Source organism: Sebastes fasciatus, chromosome 7, assembly GCF_043250625.1.
Source record: "Sebastes fasciatus isolate fSebFas1 chromosome 7, fSebFas1.pri, whole genome shotgun sequence".
Taxonomy (NCBI): Eukaryota; Metazoa; Chordata; class Actinopteri; order Perciformes; family Sebastidae; genus Sebastes; species Sebastes fasciatus.
In genome coordinates this window covers 25,675,924-25,689,982 of record NC_133801.1, presented here as the reverse complement: position 1 = coordinate 25,689,982, position 14,059 = coordinate 25,675,924, and the positions used below count along the sequence as shown (strand labels likewise).

Below are 14,059 nucleotides of genomic sequence, written 5' to 3'. Positions count from 1 at the left end.
ACATAAACTGAAATGATAAAGATCTGGTCTTCAGATATTTTTGACTACATTAAAGTGGCAGTATAGTCAGCATTTTAGAGACTCCTTTCAACTCACCCGTCACCACTTTGAATTTTGACCACAAACCAAAAAGAAAAAAAAAAAAGGTTTTAAAGGAAGGGTTGGTAAAGATTTTAGAAGCATTATTTGTTATATTAGTTGAAATTCTCATTACATCCCGACCGTAATCAATAAATCAAATGCTCTTACAAAAAAGAGAAACAAATCTGGTATCTGTGGCTGTCAGGACTCCAATCATTTCATTCGGCTCAAATGTTATGATTGGACGGGCTACCTGCCTCTCTAGCTGTCTACCTGTCTATCCACCTGCCGGTATACCTACCTGCGTGCACTCTGTCCGTGCACTCGTTGCTCATCACCAAAGTCTTCTACCAGCTGCTATCTTCACAGCTGTGAGTACCAACAGCAGCCGTGTTGGTTGTTTACGATCATAATGATAATGTTGGGGGAGTGTGGGGGGTCGGACAGTTTACCTACCTAATGATAATGACCTGAAGGGACAGACTGTCAATGTTGATGACCTGGTGGCTTTCTCTATGGACTTTTGGAGCTAGTTAGCAGCTTAGTGCTGCTGGCTACTTTCAGTGGAAAAGAATTGTCAACACCGGGCTGAGTTTTTCAGCTGGATCATTTTCAAAAGTCTAGTGTACTCTTGCTAATTTGTCATGATTGCCCACCGTGTCTTTAATAACTTTGTTTTTTAATATTTTCAATTAACTGTTCATTTTATTTACCAACATGGAGGTCTAAATGCTGTTTCAAAGACATTGCCACAGCATCAGGAGTAAAACTCTGAGTCTAAAAATACTGGAATCAGCTGATAAAATATCCACCATGTGGAAGTTTTATTAATTGCAAAATGTAAAATCACCCCAGGTTGCTAAAACCCACAAATCACAATCACAATCAAATCTGGTATAATACCTCAGTGTCCTCAGTGGTAGCTACGGCCCTGAGTGTAGGTGGAGTGTTCCTGTGTGTCATCGGACCTACCTAAGTCTTGTTTTTTTAAAGTATTTTATTCTCCTGACAATAAATTCCAACTAAATTAAGTTAATTAGGGTCATTTCCTGTGAAACAGAATTAGTCAGGAAGTGTGTCAGAGTGGAATATAGGGTACATGTGTATGTGCACATATTCATCCTCTGTTGAAATGTTCTTTATATTGTTAGCTTTCTTGGTAAAATATTTAAAATGAAAGCAACAACAAACTGTCTATGTGAACAGCACCCAAAAGAAAAGGCCAAACCAGCGTCTGCTCAGTGCTGATATCCTGATATCGGTATCAGGTTCCAGCCAGTGTGAAACGTTAGCTTTTCAGCATCAGATTACAGTCTGCTGACTAGATCTGATAAGTGTAACAGTATTCCAGGTTGGTGTTACCTTGAGTCCAGTCCAAGGTCAGACAGGGCTACAGGCTTGACCCAAAAACTTTGTTTTGCAACATGTCAAAGGCAGAACAGACGTTTCAGGTCTCCTTCAAGTCCTCCACCTGGCTGCCACTGCGTCCACACCGTGGACTCGTCTGTTTACTGATGTAAACAGACTTGTTAATTACAGTAAATACTGACAGATGTACAGTATGTGTACATCAGTGCTGTCGTGTCAATTCAGTTTTCCAGGGATAGACTGAAACAGCTCAACAGCTGTTGGACTTATTGAACTTTTGTACATACATTCATGGTCCCCAGAGGATGAATACCTCTGATGTCACCCTGATCCGCTAATATTTTGTTTCCTTCCACCACAAGGTTGATACGTTTGGTTTAGACATAAATATCTCCACAACCGTTGGATGGATTGCCATGTACAGTATGTGCAGACATTCATGCTCCTCACAGGATGAATTATAATACTTCTGCTGCTTTAGTTTCTGTTCTCTTACATAAAGATTGTTTTTTATTAGTTGACAAAACAATCTCATCACAAGATCCAGTCAGTAGTGTTCTCGCGCTTTTGATTGTACCACATGATCTTCTTCAGCAGGCAGAGTTTGCCCTGTACTTATAGATATTACCGTTTCCAAGTTTCTTAGCACTTTAAGGACGTCTTGTCCGTGTTGGTTTAAAGGTTGAGATTGAAAATGTATTCTTGACAGATACATACTGTAGTATACAGATACATACTGTAGTAATTTATAATTATTTAATTCCCAGTGAAATTTAGTGTTTCAGTGAACTGAGGTCATTTTGGACTACATATATCTATATATCTATATATACAGTATATTGTTATATAATTTTACTCCATTGTAAGACTTTGTGAACAGATGTAATATATTAAAAGGACATAATCCCCCTCTTTCCTGGTAGGCGTTTCATATCTGCAGGAAGGACTGAGCAAAGTTGAAGTCATTGGAAATATTTACTGAGTGAAAACAGTATTTGTGTTAAAAAGAGAAAGTGTCCTCAGCAAAGGCAGAAGATGGCATACTCACCGCTCTGCTATTATTTGAGACTGGCTTATTTGAATAGCATCTTTTATTTGAGAATAGGTTTGGTCTACTATAAAATGTACATGATTCTTTGTGCTCCTCTAAGTCGACTGTGCTGCTTTCACACTCTCCCCAGGCTTCATATCAACAGCGCGGTGTTTGGTTAAGATCATAAATGGGATTTCTTAGCTCACGGTGACCTGGCTGTGAGGATATTTCTGTCCAGGGACATATCAGAAGCTGTGTTAGTCCACAGTGAGTTTGGAGGACACATTGATCTGCCCTCACACCGGCTGTGCAGTTTACTGAGCGCCAGCCAACTGCTGGCTGAGAAATGCCTGGAATTTTTCAAAAAGACAGTTTTCCTACCTGAAGCGATACCTCCACACAGAGGTTAAAAGTTCATGTGTGTTTGTGAAGGCTGCAAAGGGAGGCCAGGAGGAGGAGTGGGCCGGGCTCCAGATGTTGCCCCCTCCTCCCCTCATTAAGTCCTGATGTCTGCAAACACTCTCTGCCCTCCTACCTTAACAGTGTCACAATAGGATCTTACTTTACATCTCTGCTGACCAGTTTAATCTGTTTCTCCTAAATTGCAGGCAGCTAGTTGTTTCAGTTTATTTCCATACAGTATGAAAGTCATCTTGCAGATTTGAATACAACTTTAGATAGGGCACCTGAACCATGGACTTTGCGTGTGCTTTGTACTGTGCATATGTAAACCCACAATGGCTACACGAGCCACCATGTATGTTACTAACCATATCAAATGTATAAAGCATCGGATTTACTTATTTTCCGTTATAACTTTGGAGGAACTCATTTATATTTTAGTGTGTGCACATTATGCAGAATATGCATTAGCCCTTGTGTGGTGTTCATGTTTTTGTTACTCAGCCAATGTCCGCCGGTCTGTTGGACCCACCCCGTTATTGGGTTTTTAAATCAATACAGCCATAACAATTTATGTAAAAATACTTAACAGATGTTTACTTTATCCCAATTACAAGCAATATAGACAGCATATGGTTAATATTTGCCATTTACTTCTGTAGGATATTATTTATGAACAAAAGTGCTATTTGTTTTTTGTGATAAAATGTAATAAAAAATAAAAATCAATTATAATGAAGATATGGGTGGAAAAAAACATTTATCTTGAACAAATATAAATGAAACAATGTTTTTATTGATGTTTATTTCTTTGAACTGAATTAGAAATTCATGTCAGTCTACGCAACACGAACCCCATTGAACACATAGCCTATTCATGCCAGCTTATACAACACATGAGGGGCAGAGTTTTACTGTGTGTGTGTTGCATTTTTTGACATCCATATTTCTCCACTTGCTGGCTGCTGAGGGGCTCGTTTTTGAGCTGCCTGATGGACAGTCTCATCCTCTTCTCATTGTCAGACTCTGACTTGACAGAAATGTGATCCTAATATTCTGAAAACTTTTCCTCTTCATCCTCATCTTCCAAAAGTTCTCTCTCTTCTAAAATCATTTCTAAAGCCCTCTGAGCAGAGAGTGTTTTTGCCATCTTGATCGATCGCGATAAGGAGCCACACAGCCAATTTGCAGCTGGGATATAGTGTGAGAAAATATAGACTAGTTCCCGCAAGACAGAGGGTAAAATGTGCGGGAATGTGGGAGCAGACAGGTGTCGGTGCTTGAAATGTAACAACCTAATGCGGGAACAGCAGGAGCAGAAAGACAAAACTCACACACACACACACACACACACACACACACACACACACACACACACACACACACACGCACACACACTTACAGCAGGCCCAGGTCAGAGGATGACAGAGTGTAGGTACTGTACACAGCACCTACAATTTCCACACATTTATCTCCCTCGGGAGTCCAGAGGACCCGAACATCACATATGTAATATAATTGTGTAGGGGGGTGTACAGTGTGCAGTCATTGAAAAATGTGTTCTTTTATATGTTCTTCATAGAAAATGAGCCGAGGCCAATGAGTCTGAGGTTGAAAAAAATAATGAATCACATCATTTTTCTTTTAGTAAACATTGAAAACGGGTCCCACAGACCCCAAACACCACACAAGGGTTAAAAAGAAACAAATCAGCAGGGTCTTGGCACCAGCGGGAGACATATCAAATTATATATTTTGTAATTATTGTGTTAGGAAGCATTTTTGTCAAATTCTTCAGTAAAACCAAGGAGTGACATAGTGTTTCATGCAAAAATACACCTCCTTTACAGGCTACAGTCCTTTCTTTAGGTCAAGACATTGAACTGTGTTATTTAGGGCTGTCAATCGATTACAATTCAAATTATTTACTTGATATGCTGATTATTTAATTGGATTAATCGCATATATCAATATTTGCTTGGAAAAGCCCCAAAATGAAGATATTTCAACTAAGAAACATTCTATTATCATCACACATGAGTAAAGCATCGACTAGAAATATCAAAAGGACGCATTAGAAATCAATTAATTGTTTCATTTCCAATATTTTTTCCAAATATGTGTTTTTATCATTAAACATAAGCCCATCACTCTCACCATCACCAGCCTAAAATGTGGCCATACATTTTTTTTTAATTATTATCATAAGCTTATCACTTATGCACCGATGTGGCCATAACAGTCTTTTTTAAAAAAAACTTTTAATACTATTTACATGCCTAACTAACGCACTGACCGGTTGGAATCGTGTGATGCACGGTGTCAGAGGGGTGCGCTCGTAATTTCACTCCGGTGGTGTCAGTGGCACCCTGAGTGCTCTCTTGTCATTTAGAAATGTAGAGCGCTGCTCTCAGAGGCTCGGTGCCACACCGCCAGCTTGTCTGAACCCCTTAATGGCTGACTGTGTGGCATAGTGTGATGGTAAAGGTAGTGTTATAAACATTAAATCATTTGAATAATTCTTTTAAGGCGTTATATCCACTTCTGACTACTAAAGAATGATGAATATTTTTACGGCACCTTAAAGCACCTGGTTAAGGTGAGGTAGAGACAGTGGTCTACTGACTGGAAGCCAACCTAAACCGGTCTTTCCCTAACCTACCCTTAACCAAGTGTTAAGTAGCCTATTCCTTAATCTATATAAACAGATGAATGTAGAATATGAATGTAGAATCAGTTAACAACGGGACAAGATTTTGGTAGCTGAAGCGTTCTGGTTTCTGTTTGTAGTCCGAGTAGTATTGACCAATCATGTTTGAGCAGGCTTTGTTTGAATGCAGAAACAGTCCATGTGGAGAGCAAAAGAGGCGGAATCTGGGAGCCCATAACTTGGACATTTGTGTTATTGAAGTCAGATGCTGATACTTTAAAGCACGTCTTGTGCTGCTGTTATGGTATGCTAAAAACCTAACCCGCATTCTGCTGAGGTGTGGTCATGGCTTTCGTTACACAGAAGCTGGAGTTGGTTCGGCTTGACGTGCTGGGGAAGCTCGTACACAACCCAAATCTGGTCTGTGAGACTGTCACCCATTACCTAGGGCAGAGGTTCTCAATTTAGGACCCCTTACAAGATAGATACCCCTCATTGTAAGTCCCTTGGAATAATCTAATGTAGCCTATTTTCAATTATTTTTTATTATGATGACTCTCTCTATTCTGGAGAGGGACGTTAACAGCTTGTTTAAAAGACAGAAATCCCACAAAGCAGCCGGGCTAGACTCTGTCTTTCCCTCCACCCTGAAGCACTGTGCTGATCAGGTAAATACAGAACTGGTCTATTAGCTTGTGATAATGCAGTTGGTTATACAGGGTTTGGAAGCGTAGGCTATATTAACTGGTACTGAATGGATTATAGTGACTGGATCGTTTTAACTACAGGATCATGGATACACATTGATTTGATTGATTTATTTTAATGTGAAATATGTAAAAACACCCACAAGGATATCCTCTGGTACAATGAGGTATTTATTTGAATCATTTTTAAACAGATTGTACTCCTTTTTTACACAGTTCTATGTAGTTTGTACCTGTTGGAGGGCCGCGTAGCTGCGTGTCGAAAAAAAAGAAATAGACCAGTCATGTAAAACCATGTTTTCCGGCCCTCAGTGTGGTGATCTGAAATAGTTTTGTTTCTTAATTACAACTGAACAATTCAGATTTTAGTTATTGTAAATATTTAGTAAAAGAATATATGTCAATCAAATTCTATCATAGTTATTATATTGAAGTTGGAAAACTGCACCAGATTATATTTTATTTTATCCTGATACCAGGAAGGCTTTCAACTGTCTGTGTGTGTGTGTGTGTGTGTGTGTGTGTGTGTGTGTGCGTGCTCCCTGCAGGTGTGTGAGGAGAGGGCTGTGCAGCAGGCGTCACTCTCTGAGGATATTTGTCATCCTGCTCGTCATCTGTATTGCCTTTGTCGCCCGCCAGGCCAGGTAAAGTCTGCTGCTGCCCCACCCCTCCTCCACCCCTCCTCCACCTGTAGGCTCTGAGTCTTCCTTCCCTTAGGCGAGAATGAGCTTCATCATTCCACACTCCCTGCTGTTTCCTTGTGGGGAGTGACAGGGTCAGAGCCTTGACGCCAAACATTACTGCTGTACATACTGTATTATACATTCACTTAATATTCTGTTCTACATGTTGACTGACCGAAATTATGATAAAATAATTAAATTGCATTATCATGTCATGTCATCAGAGTTTTTAAACCCTGGGTCAGGAATAGGGTTGAATGCTGCGAATTGAGATTCCAATATTTCCTGGGAATTCTTGTCAAATTCTGTTCTCATTTCCTGGAAAAAGTACCGTCAGGAGCACAGGATGTTTAAGCCGTGACCAGAGGCATTATGTTTTCGGGTTGTCTGGCTGTACGTCCGTCCAGACCATTGTGTGAACACAATATCTCACGGACGCCTTGAGGGAATTTCTTCAAAATTGACCCAAGCGTCCACTAAACTGCAATTTGACTGGTTGGCGGAGGCATACAACCACGAGGCTTTGCCATGTTTTTGTGTGTCTGTGTGCCCAAACTGAAGACATCCTTACTGAAACCAAAACGCCTTCTCCGAACCTCGTTACAGTAACACCGCCATGCAACTGTCGTAGCCTGAAATGCAGTTATTATGGTAATGAACAAGTGGCTTAATCAAACATGGAGGCTTCTATCTGGAGTCAGACTACAGAGAGGCATTCAAATAAGCAGAGATCGAGTGCAGACAACCGCCCTGGCAGTTATTACATTATGAGTTACTACACGCCCTAACATTACAACTAAAATCCAAGAACACACTAAAGCAGCTGCATGCAACAGAAGTTCCTTCTGTGACGCTCTACACAGTTTAACTTCAGGTCAGCACTGAGGTGGTTAAACACTATCCTGTAAACATTCGGACATATTAAAACAGATAAATGATATGATAAGCGAATACGGTTAAAAACAGTGGATCGCATTATTGCATTGTGTTTCCTCCACCTCAAAGACAGAATTGTTGATCTACTATCACAAAATCTAAAGAAAATAAAAAAAATCAGAAAATGTGAATAAACCACATTCACAGTGCTTTTATGGCGAGAAGTCCCAGGAATCATGGGAGTGAAGTCATAAACTTATAATCACAGGAAATCTTTCAACCCTTGCCAGGACCCTCGGTTTATAATATATGATCTTTTCTGCATTTGTATGTAAACCACATTCTAGTTCACATGGAGAGATAACACGTTAATCTGCTGGTTTAATGAGTATTTGTGAACCTAAAGAGACTATGTTTAAAATTAATAAATAAATAAAACATCTCAATGACTTCTCCCAGGAATGACAAGCTGACAGGACTACCACACATGGGATTCACTGTCGACAAACAGCACCTGTTTCCTACTGTGCAGAACGTCTGGGAAGGCCTCCGTTATGAGTCTTCACTTGCAGTAGCGACAGACGTGAGGTCACTACAGGCCGAAAGAACTGCGGATCTTCATCGCCAGACTGAGGGATATCGAAAGCAATCGGATTATATTCTGTCAAGACATGTGGCTCACCTGGCTTCAGGCTCTCAGATGGAGGCAAGAAAAGTTTCACCTGGGAAGCTGATTCTACCAAAACATGGAACAAGCCTTGGACTTCCAGGTTCTTTGGCCCTCCACAGTTCTTGGAAAGGTTTAACTGCAGACACTGACACTCCATCAAGTCTTTTAAAGACTTACATTAACAGTGTCCATCCTAAAGCAACCTGCCACCCAAAGTCTCACATTGTTTTCCTCAAAACACACAAAACGGCAAGCAGCACCGTCTTAAACATCCTGTATCGCTATGGTGAAAGCAGGAACTTGACCTTTGCCCTCCCTTTGAACAAACACAGCCAGTTGTTTTATCCGTTCGTCTTTGATTCACGTTTTGTGGAAGGTGTTAGCAGCCGAACTGTGAAGGAGTTCCACATCATGTGCAACCACATGAGGTTTAGAAAATCTGAGGTGAGCTTCATCAGAAAATGATTCAAGTGTAGTAGAACTGTTGCCATGCCTGTTTGGTCCTGTATGGAGGAGTTTACAGCCCAGTTTATATGTCCACATGGACTCCATATTGGCTGAATGTGCATCTGGACAAACTTTATGATCCCCACTTAGTTGTCTTAAATGCCAGAGCACTTACCCACTTTGTGCCCCAATGGACATGTTGGCGTTCATTTCTTTTGATTTCATTTCTCATACCTATATAAAAACAACTGTTTCATTTTTTAAAATGTATTTAACCAAGTAGAATTCAAATTAAATTCCTCCTATGTTGTGTCCCAGGTGGCAAAAGTGATGCCCAAGGACACCTTCTACTTTTCCATCCTGAGGCATCCTGTGACCATGATGGAGTCCATCTTTATCTATTACAAGAGCATCCCAGCCTTCCACAAGACTCGCAGCCTGGACGACTTCCTAGACAACGGCTGGAGAAACTACAGCTCATCAGTGACCAACAACCACTACGCTCACAATATCCTGGCTTTCGACTTTGGCTTCGACAACAACGTTGCAGCTGGTGCTGAGGACCTGGAGGAGAGAGCCAGCGTGGCTATCGCAGCCATCGAACGGGACTTCCACCTTATTCTTATCTCTGAGTACTTTGATGAGTCCATGATCTTGCTCAAGCACGACCTCTGCTGGTCCCTGGAAGATGTGGTTTCCTTTAAGCTCAACAGTCGCAGTGAACGAAGCCGTCAACCACTTTTACCAAACACTGCAGAGAAAATCAAGAGGTGGAATGCTTTGGACTGGATGATCTACCTGCACTTTAACACCACCTTCTGGCACAAAGTGGATCGTCTCATTGGGCGAGAGCAGATGAAGAGGGAAGTATCTCAGTTGAGAGAGCTACAAGCCAATCTAGCAAACATCTGCCTGCAAGATGACGGAGCAGTTGACCCGTCCAAGATAAAAGACGCCAGGTTGAAGCCGTTCCAGTATGGAGCAGCTGTAATTCAAGGCTATAATCTAAACCCACACATAGACAATCATACCAAAATAAAATGTCAAAGATTTATAACTCCAGAACTGCAGTACACAGACAGTCTATACACCCAGCAGTTCCCAATGCTAGCTGCTAAGCATCGACAAGACACTAAGATGGTTGCTTCACAGCGTCGACGCTCAGACAGAATGGGAATGGCCTGGGCCAGGGAAGCCCATCAGAAACGGATCATAAGACGGCAATTCTCAAATCTCATGCACCAAAAGGCCCCAACAGGTGCCCTGTTATCACACACAGAAGCTAACAGTAGAACAAGTAGGCCATGATCGGTAACTGTGACTAAGGTTGGGTATCGTCTGGATTTTAATGATTCCGGTTGTGGTTCTGCTTATTGATTACGGTTCTTCACGGTTCTTGAAACACCGATACTGAAACACTGTAAACCTGCTGAATGACACACAGGGTCCAACATACTGTATGAGCCAGTAAATACAATCAGCCAGCTGCCCGATTGGGTCACTGCTCCAGAAAGTAAAATTAATTAAAAAAATTAAATAAAAAATTAAAATAATAATTTCATTCAAATCATTTTCCAGACTTTGCTTCATGAGCGACATTACTGACTCGGCTCTGCTCTGTCCTCTTGGCTCTGTGACTGTCTCACAGTACTGTGAATAAAGTGTAGCAGACAGACAGGACGGCCTGTTTACTTCATTGATGAACTGGTTCAGTATAAAGAACGCAAAAGAACATTCATTACATGAGACTGGGCTGAGAATGATGACTGGTGTTACAAGAGCAGCAGAGCCACTGTGAGGAGAGAGAGAGAGAGAGAGAGAGGGAGAGAGAGAGAGACAGAGAGACACTTTCTATAATGACAATGTAATTATAAGCCACAAAATGAAACTGTAAAGATGGAACAAACAACACAGTTTATCTGTTCTTATAGCCAGACGTGAAGCTAAAATGTAAAGGTTTTCCTTAAAGACACTGAGGAACTTTTAACTGGTTATGAAACATCCTGATGCCTCTATATGACCTACAGAAGTAAACGTGACCATCAGCAAGAAAATCGGCTGTTTCTATATTGTTATGCTTAATGCTTGTCATCAGGTCAAAATCATACAACTTCACCAGAAACTCCATCAGCTCAGACTCCAGCGGGACCTCCAGCAGCGACCAGCCGCAGACAGACAGACAGACATCCTGCAGTCGTTCAGAGCTTGTATCACCTCTTATTATCAACATATTTTGCTGCTAATATCGCACATTGATTTTCCTCCCCACACATAAATACAATATGGCAGTTTCTGAAGATCGGGGAGATGGATAAACTCAGGATATATGTTATTTATTTTTTCAAAGAAAACATCTCTCACATCCTGATATTTCTCACAGTACAGTAAAAAGTGAGATTCTGTCTCCATCTCTCTTTGTATAATATTAGATACAGTATATACAATGTATATATATATCTTATATTTCTCACAGTACAGTAGGAAGTGAGATTCTGCACCTTATAGGGTCTTTGTGTTTCACAGTACTGAAGGTGTATATGATTGTCCGTGCAGGTCTTTGTGTTGGCATTAATGATTGTCTACCAGAATACTACTTGATTGATGTTACTATTGTGTTTAGATACATTTGAGATGAGTGTTTGTGTTTGAAATATTTTTTGAGTGTGTGTGTGTGTGTGTGTGTGTTATGGCTGGCTAACCTTCCCTCTCTTCACAGAATGAGTCATACCTGCCATACATCCCGAGTGCAGCAGCCACCAGTTACGCTGCTGCTCCTCCACGGCCAGTAAGACCCTGATTAACCACATACACTCTGAACCATCCTCACTGTTTAGTTGTAGACGGCAAGTTTAGTAGCATATCAAGCAGTTATTATAACTAAAAGAGAGGAGAAACTCTGGAACCGTCAGCCGACTAGACCATTTCACAATCTGATTCAGACAATTTCTGTTCTTTAAAGATAAGTTTCCAAACACCAAAGAAAAAGACAAGATTGATTCAATAAGAGCACGATGACATAAGGTCATCATGGTTTTGTCAATGTGGAAATAGGCCAGTTTCCTCACGCAAAACAGACGCTGGTTCGCCTTTTTGCACACAGCTTCACGATTAGCTTCACAGTTGAGCTTTGAATCAAGTCAAATTTGCACACATTACACTGTCTGACTCTTGATGGATGTGACTTCATGTGTGTGGGCATGTCTTCTAAAATCAGTTATCATGTCTTTGGTTTTAGATATAATTGAATATGAAATGAGATTTTATTTTTATTTCAATATTTCTTTGATTATAAAATAATTCCTGGCATTAGTAGTTTTAATTATATATTATAAACTGCTTAGAGCTAGTGTTAGCAAGTTAAACAGGTCATAATTCTTTCTCTAATATCTATTTCATATTACTGTGAAAACATCTCCTTCAAACAACTGTATTTATTCAAGTTTCTCGCCAAAAACTAAATTTACCTTGGCCTAATGATAATTTTTACTGACCAGAGTTTGAACGCATCATAATGTAGCTGAATGGAACCTCTGTTAACTGCTGCTGTCTGCAGACAAGCCAGTCACAGAGATTACTCTGAGCAGCATGGACGGGAATGAATTACATTAAGTGTCTGATTAAGTTAGTTGTTCCAGATGTTTTTAAGGTTGTTCCTCCGAGGCTTATATTGCAGTTATTGTGAGCTTTATGTCTTCTTCACTCATGCTGAAGAACTTCCGGCATGTAACGTTACTGTCTGTGCCGACGGGACACGTATGTAAATGTGACCGGCAACAAATCGGAAATATGACAGTGACACTTCATTTGGCCACTGCCCTGCACCTTTAGGAGACTAGCGGCAGGTCCTGAGTCTATTCAGTCCAAAGGGAGAAGTGGATGTGAGCACAGATTATGACCGTTCTTCATAACCAGAAAGAAGGAGGAAGTGAGTTTGGTGACGTGAGCGGGGGCGGACTGCTATGATCCATCAAATTTGCGGAAAACTTGCGTTGATTGGACAAAACTGCAAGGTCGCGCAAAAATCACGGGGATTGGTTGAATTTGCGTGAATTGTTGCGATCGCAACATCGCAAATTCCTGGAAGGACTGATTTAATATTCCAAAAAAACACTTAGTATGTCTCAATACATAGTATGTCAAATGCAGTATGCCAAAAATACCAGGATGTCCTACTACATCGGGTCACATTTTGCAGTATGCAAAAGTTATGATGAAGTATTATGTCCCAATAGTAGTAGTTGTAAGGGCAGCTGCAGTATGTACTAAAAGTAAAAAGAAAAAGTATGCGATTTGGAACGTAGCTTATTATTAGGTTTATACATATGATGGTGTCGTGGTGTGGGGTGAATTTAACATGGAACCCAAACGCAGAGTAACAGGCAGGAAAGTATTTGAAATAAAAGCGAGCTTTAATAAAACTAAGCTGAATATTCAAACAACCAAAATGCAGGGAGGGGAACAAAGTACAAAAGAACAAATAGAAACAAACAACAAAAACCAAACAGAGGACCAAAACCAAAAATCACAAACCAGGGAAACACAAGGAACACCAGGATCAGAGCAGGAGGAAACAAGGAACACGGAGGACAAGGTAGACGGGGCTGGAGAGACAAACGAACCGACAAGGACAGAGGGGAAACACACAGGCTTAAATACAAGACATGATTACACACAGGTGAAACAAATCAGGGTGGGGCAGACAATCAACAAAAGGCGGGAAAACAAACAAAGGAGGGAAGTAAAACCAGACAAGACACAGGAGGAGTGAACTACAAAATAAAACAGGAAACACCGGAATAATATAGAAGACACCAAATCCAAAATCACAAAAGTAAATAATAACAAGAGACTGGCACAGCCAGAACATGACAGAGCCTCCCCCTCAAGGGACGGATCCCAGACGTTCCACAAACAGAACCGGGTGGGCGGAGGGGGGTCCGGAGGAGGGACTCCAGGAACAGCGGGCACCGATTATCTCAGGCGGACGGCCCGAGGGCAAAACCGGGACAGAGTCGGGGAACTCGGGCGGACGGCCCGGGGGCAGGGCAGAGACAGAGCCGGGAAACTCCGGTGGACGGCCCGGGGGCAGAACCGGGACAGAGTCTGGGAACTCGGGCGGACGGCCCGGGGGCAGGGCAGAGT

General features: G+C 41.2%; 1 protein-coding gene across 2 annotated transcripts in view; it reads left to right on the top strand.

Moving 5' to 3' along the window:
* gal3st2 (galactose-3-O-sulfotransferase 2) overlaps nucleotides 1-10,592 on the top strand; it is a 12,619-nt gene extending 2,027 nt beyond the window's left edge. Inside the window, exons 2-4 of one of the 2 annotated variants that reach the window (XM_074639959.1) lie at nucleotides 6,790-6,885; nucleotides 8,260-8,914; nucleotides 9,236-10,592. In XM_074639959.1, the coding sequence (XP_074496060.1) occupies nucleotides 6,790-6,885; nucleotides 8,260-8,914; nucleotides 9,236-10,225 (1,741 nt within the window). In that variant the 3' untranslated portion in view covers nucleotides 10,226-10,592. The remainder of the gene's footprint in view (nucleotides 1-6,789; nucleotides 6,886-8,259; nucleotides 8,915-9,235) is intronic. The other variant, XM_074639958.1, reaches the window with a different exon arrangement.
* The last annotated feature ends 3,467 nt before the right edge of the window (nucleotides 10,593-14,059 follow it).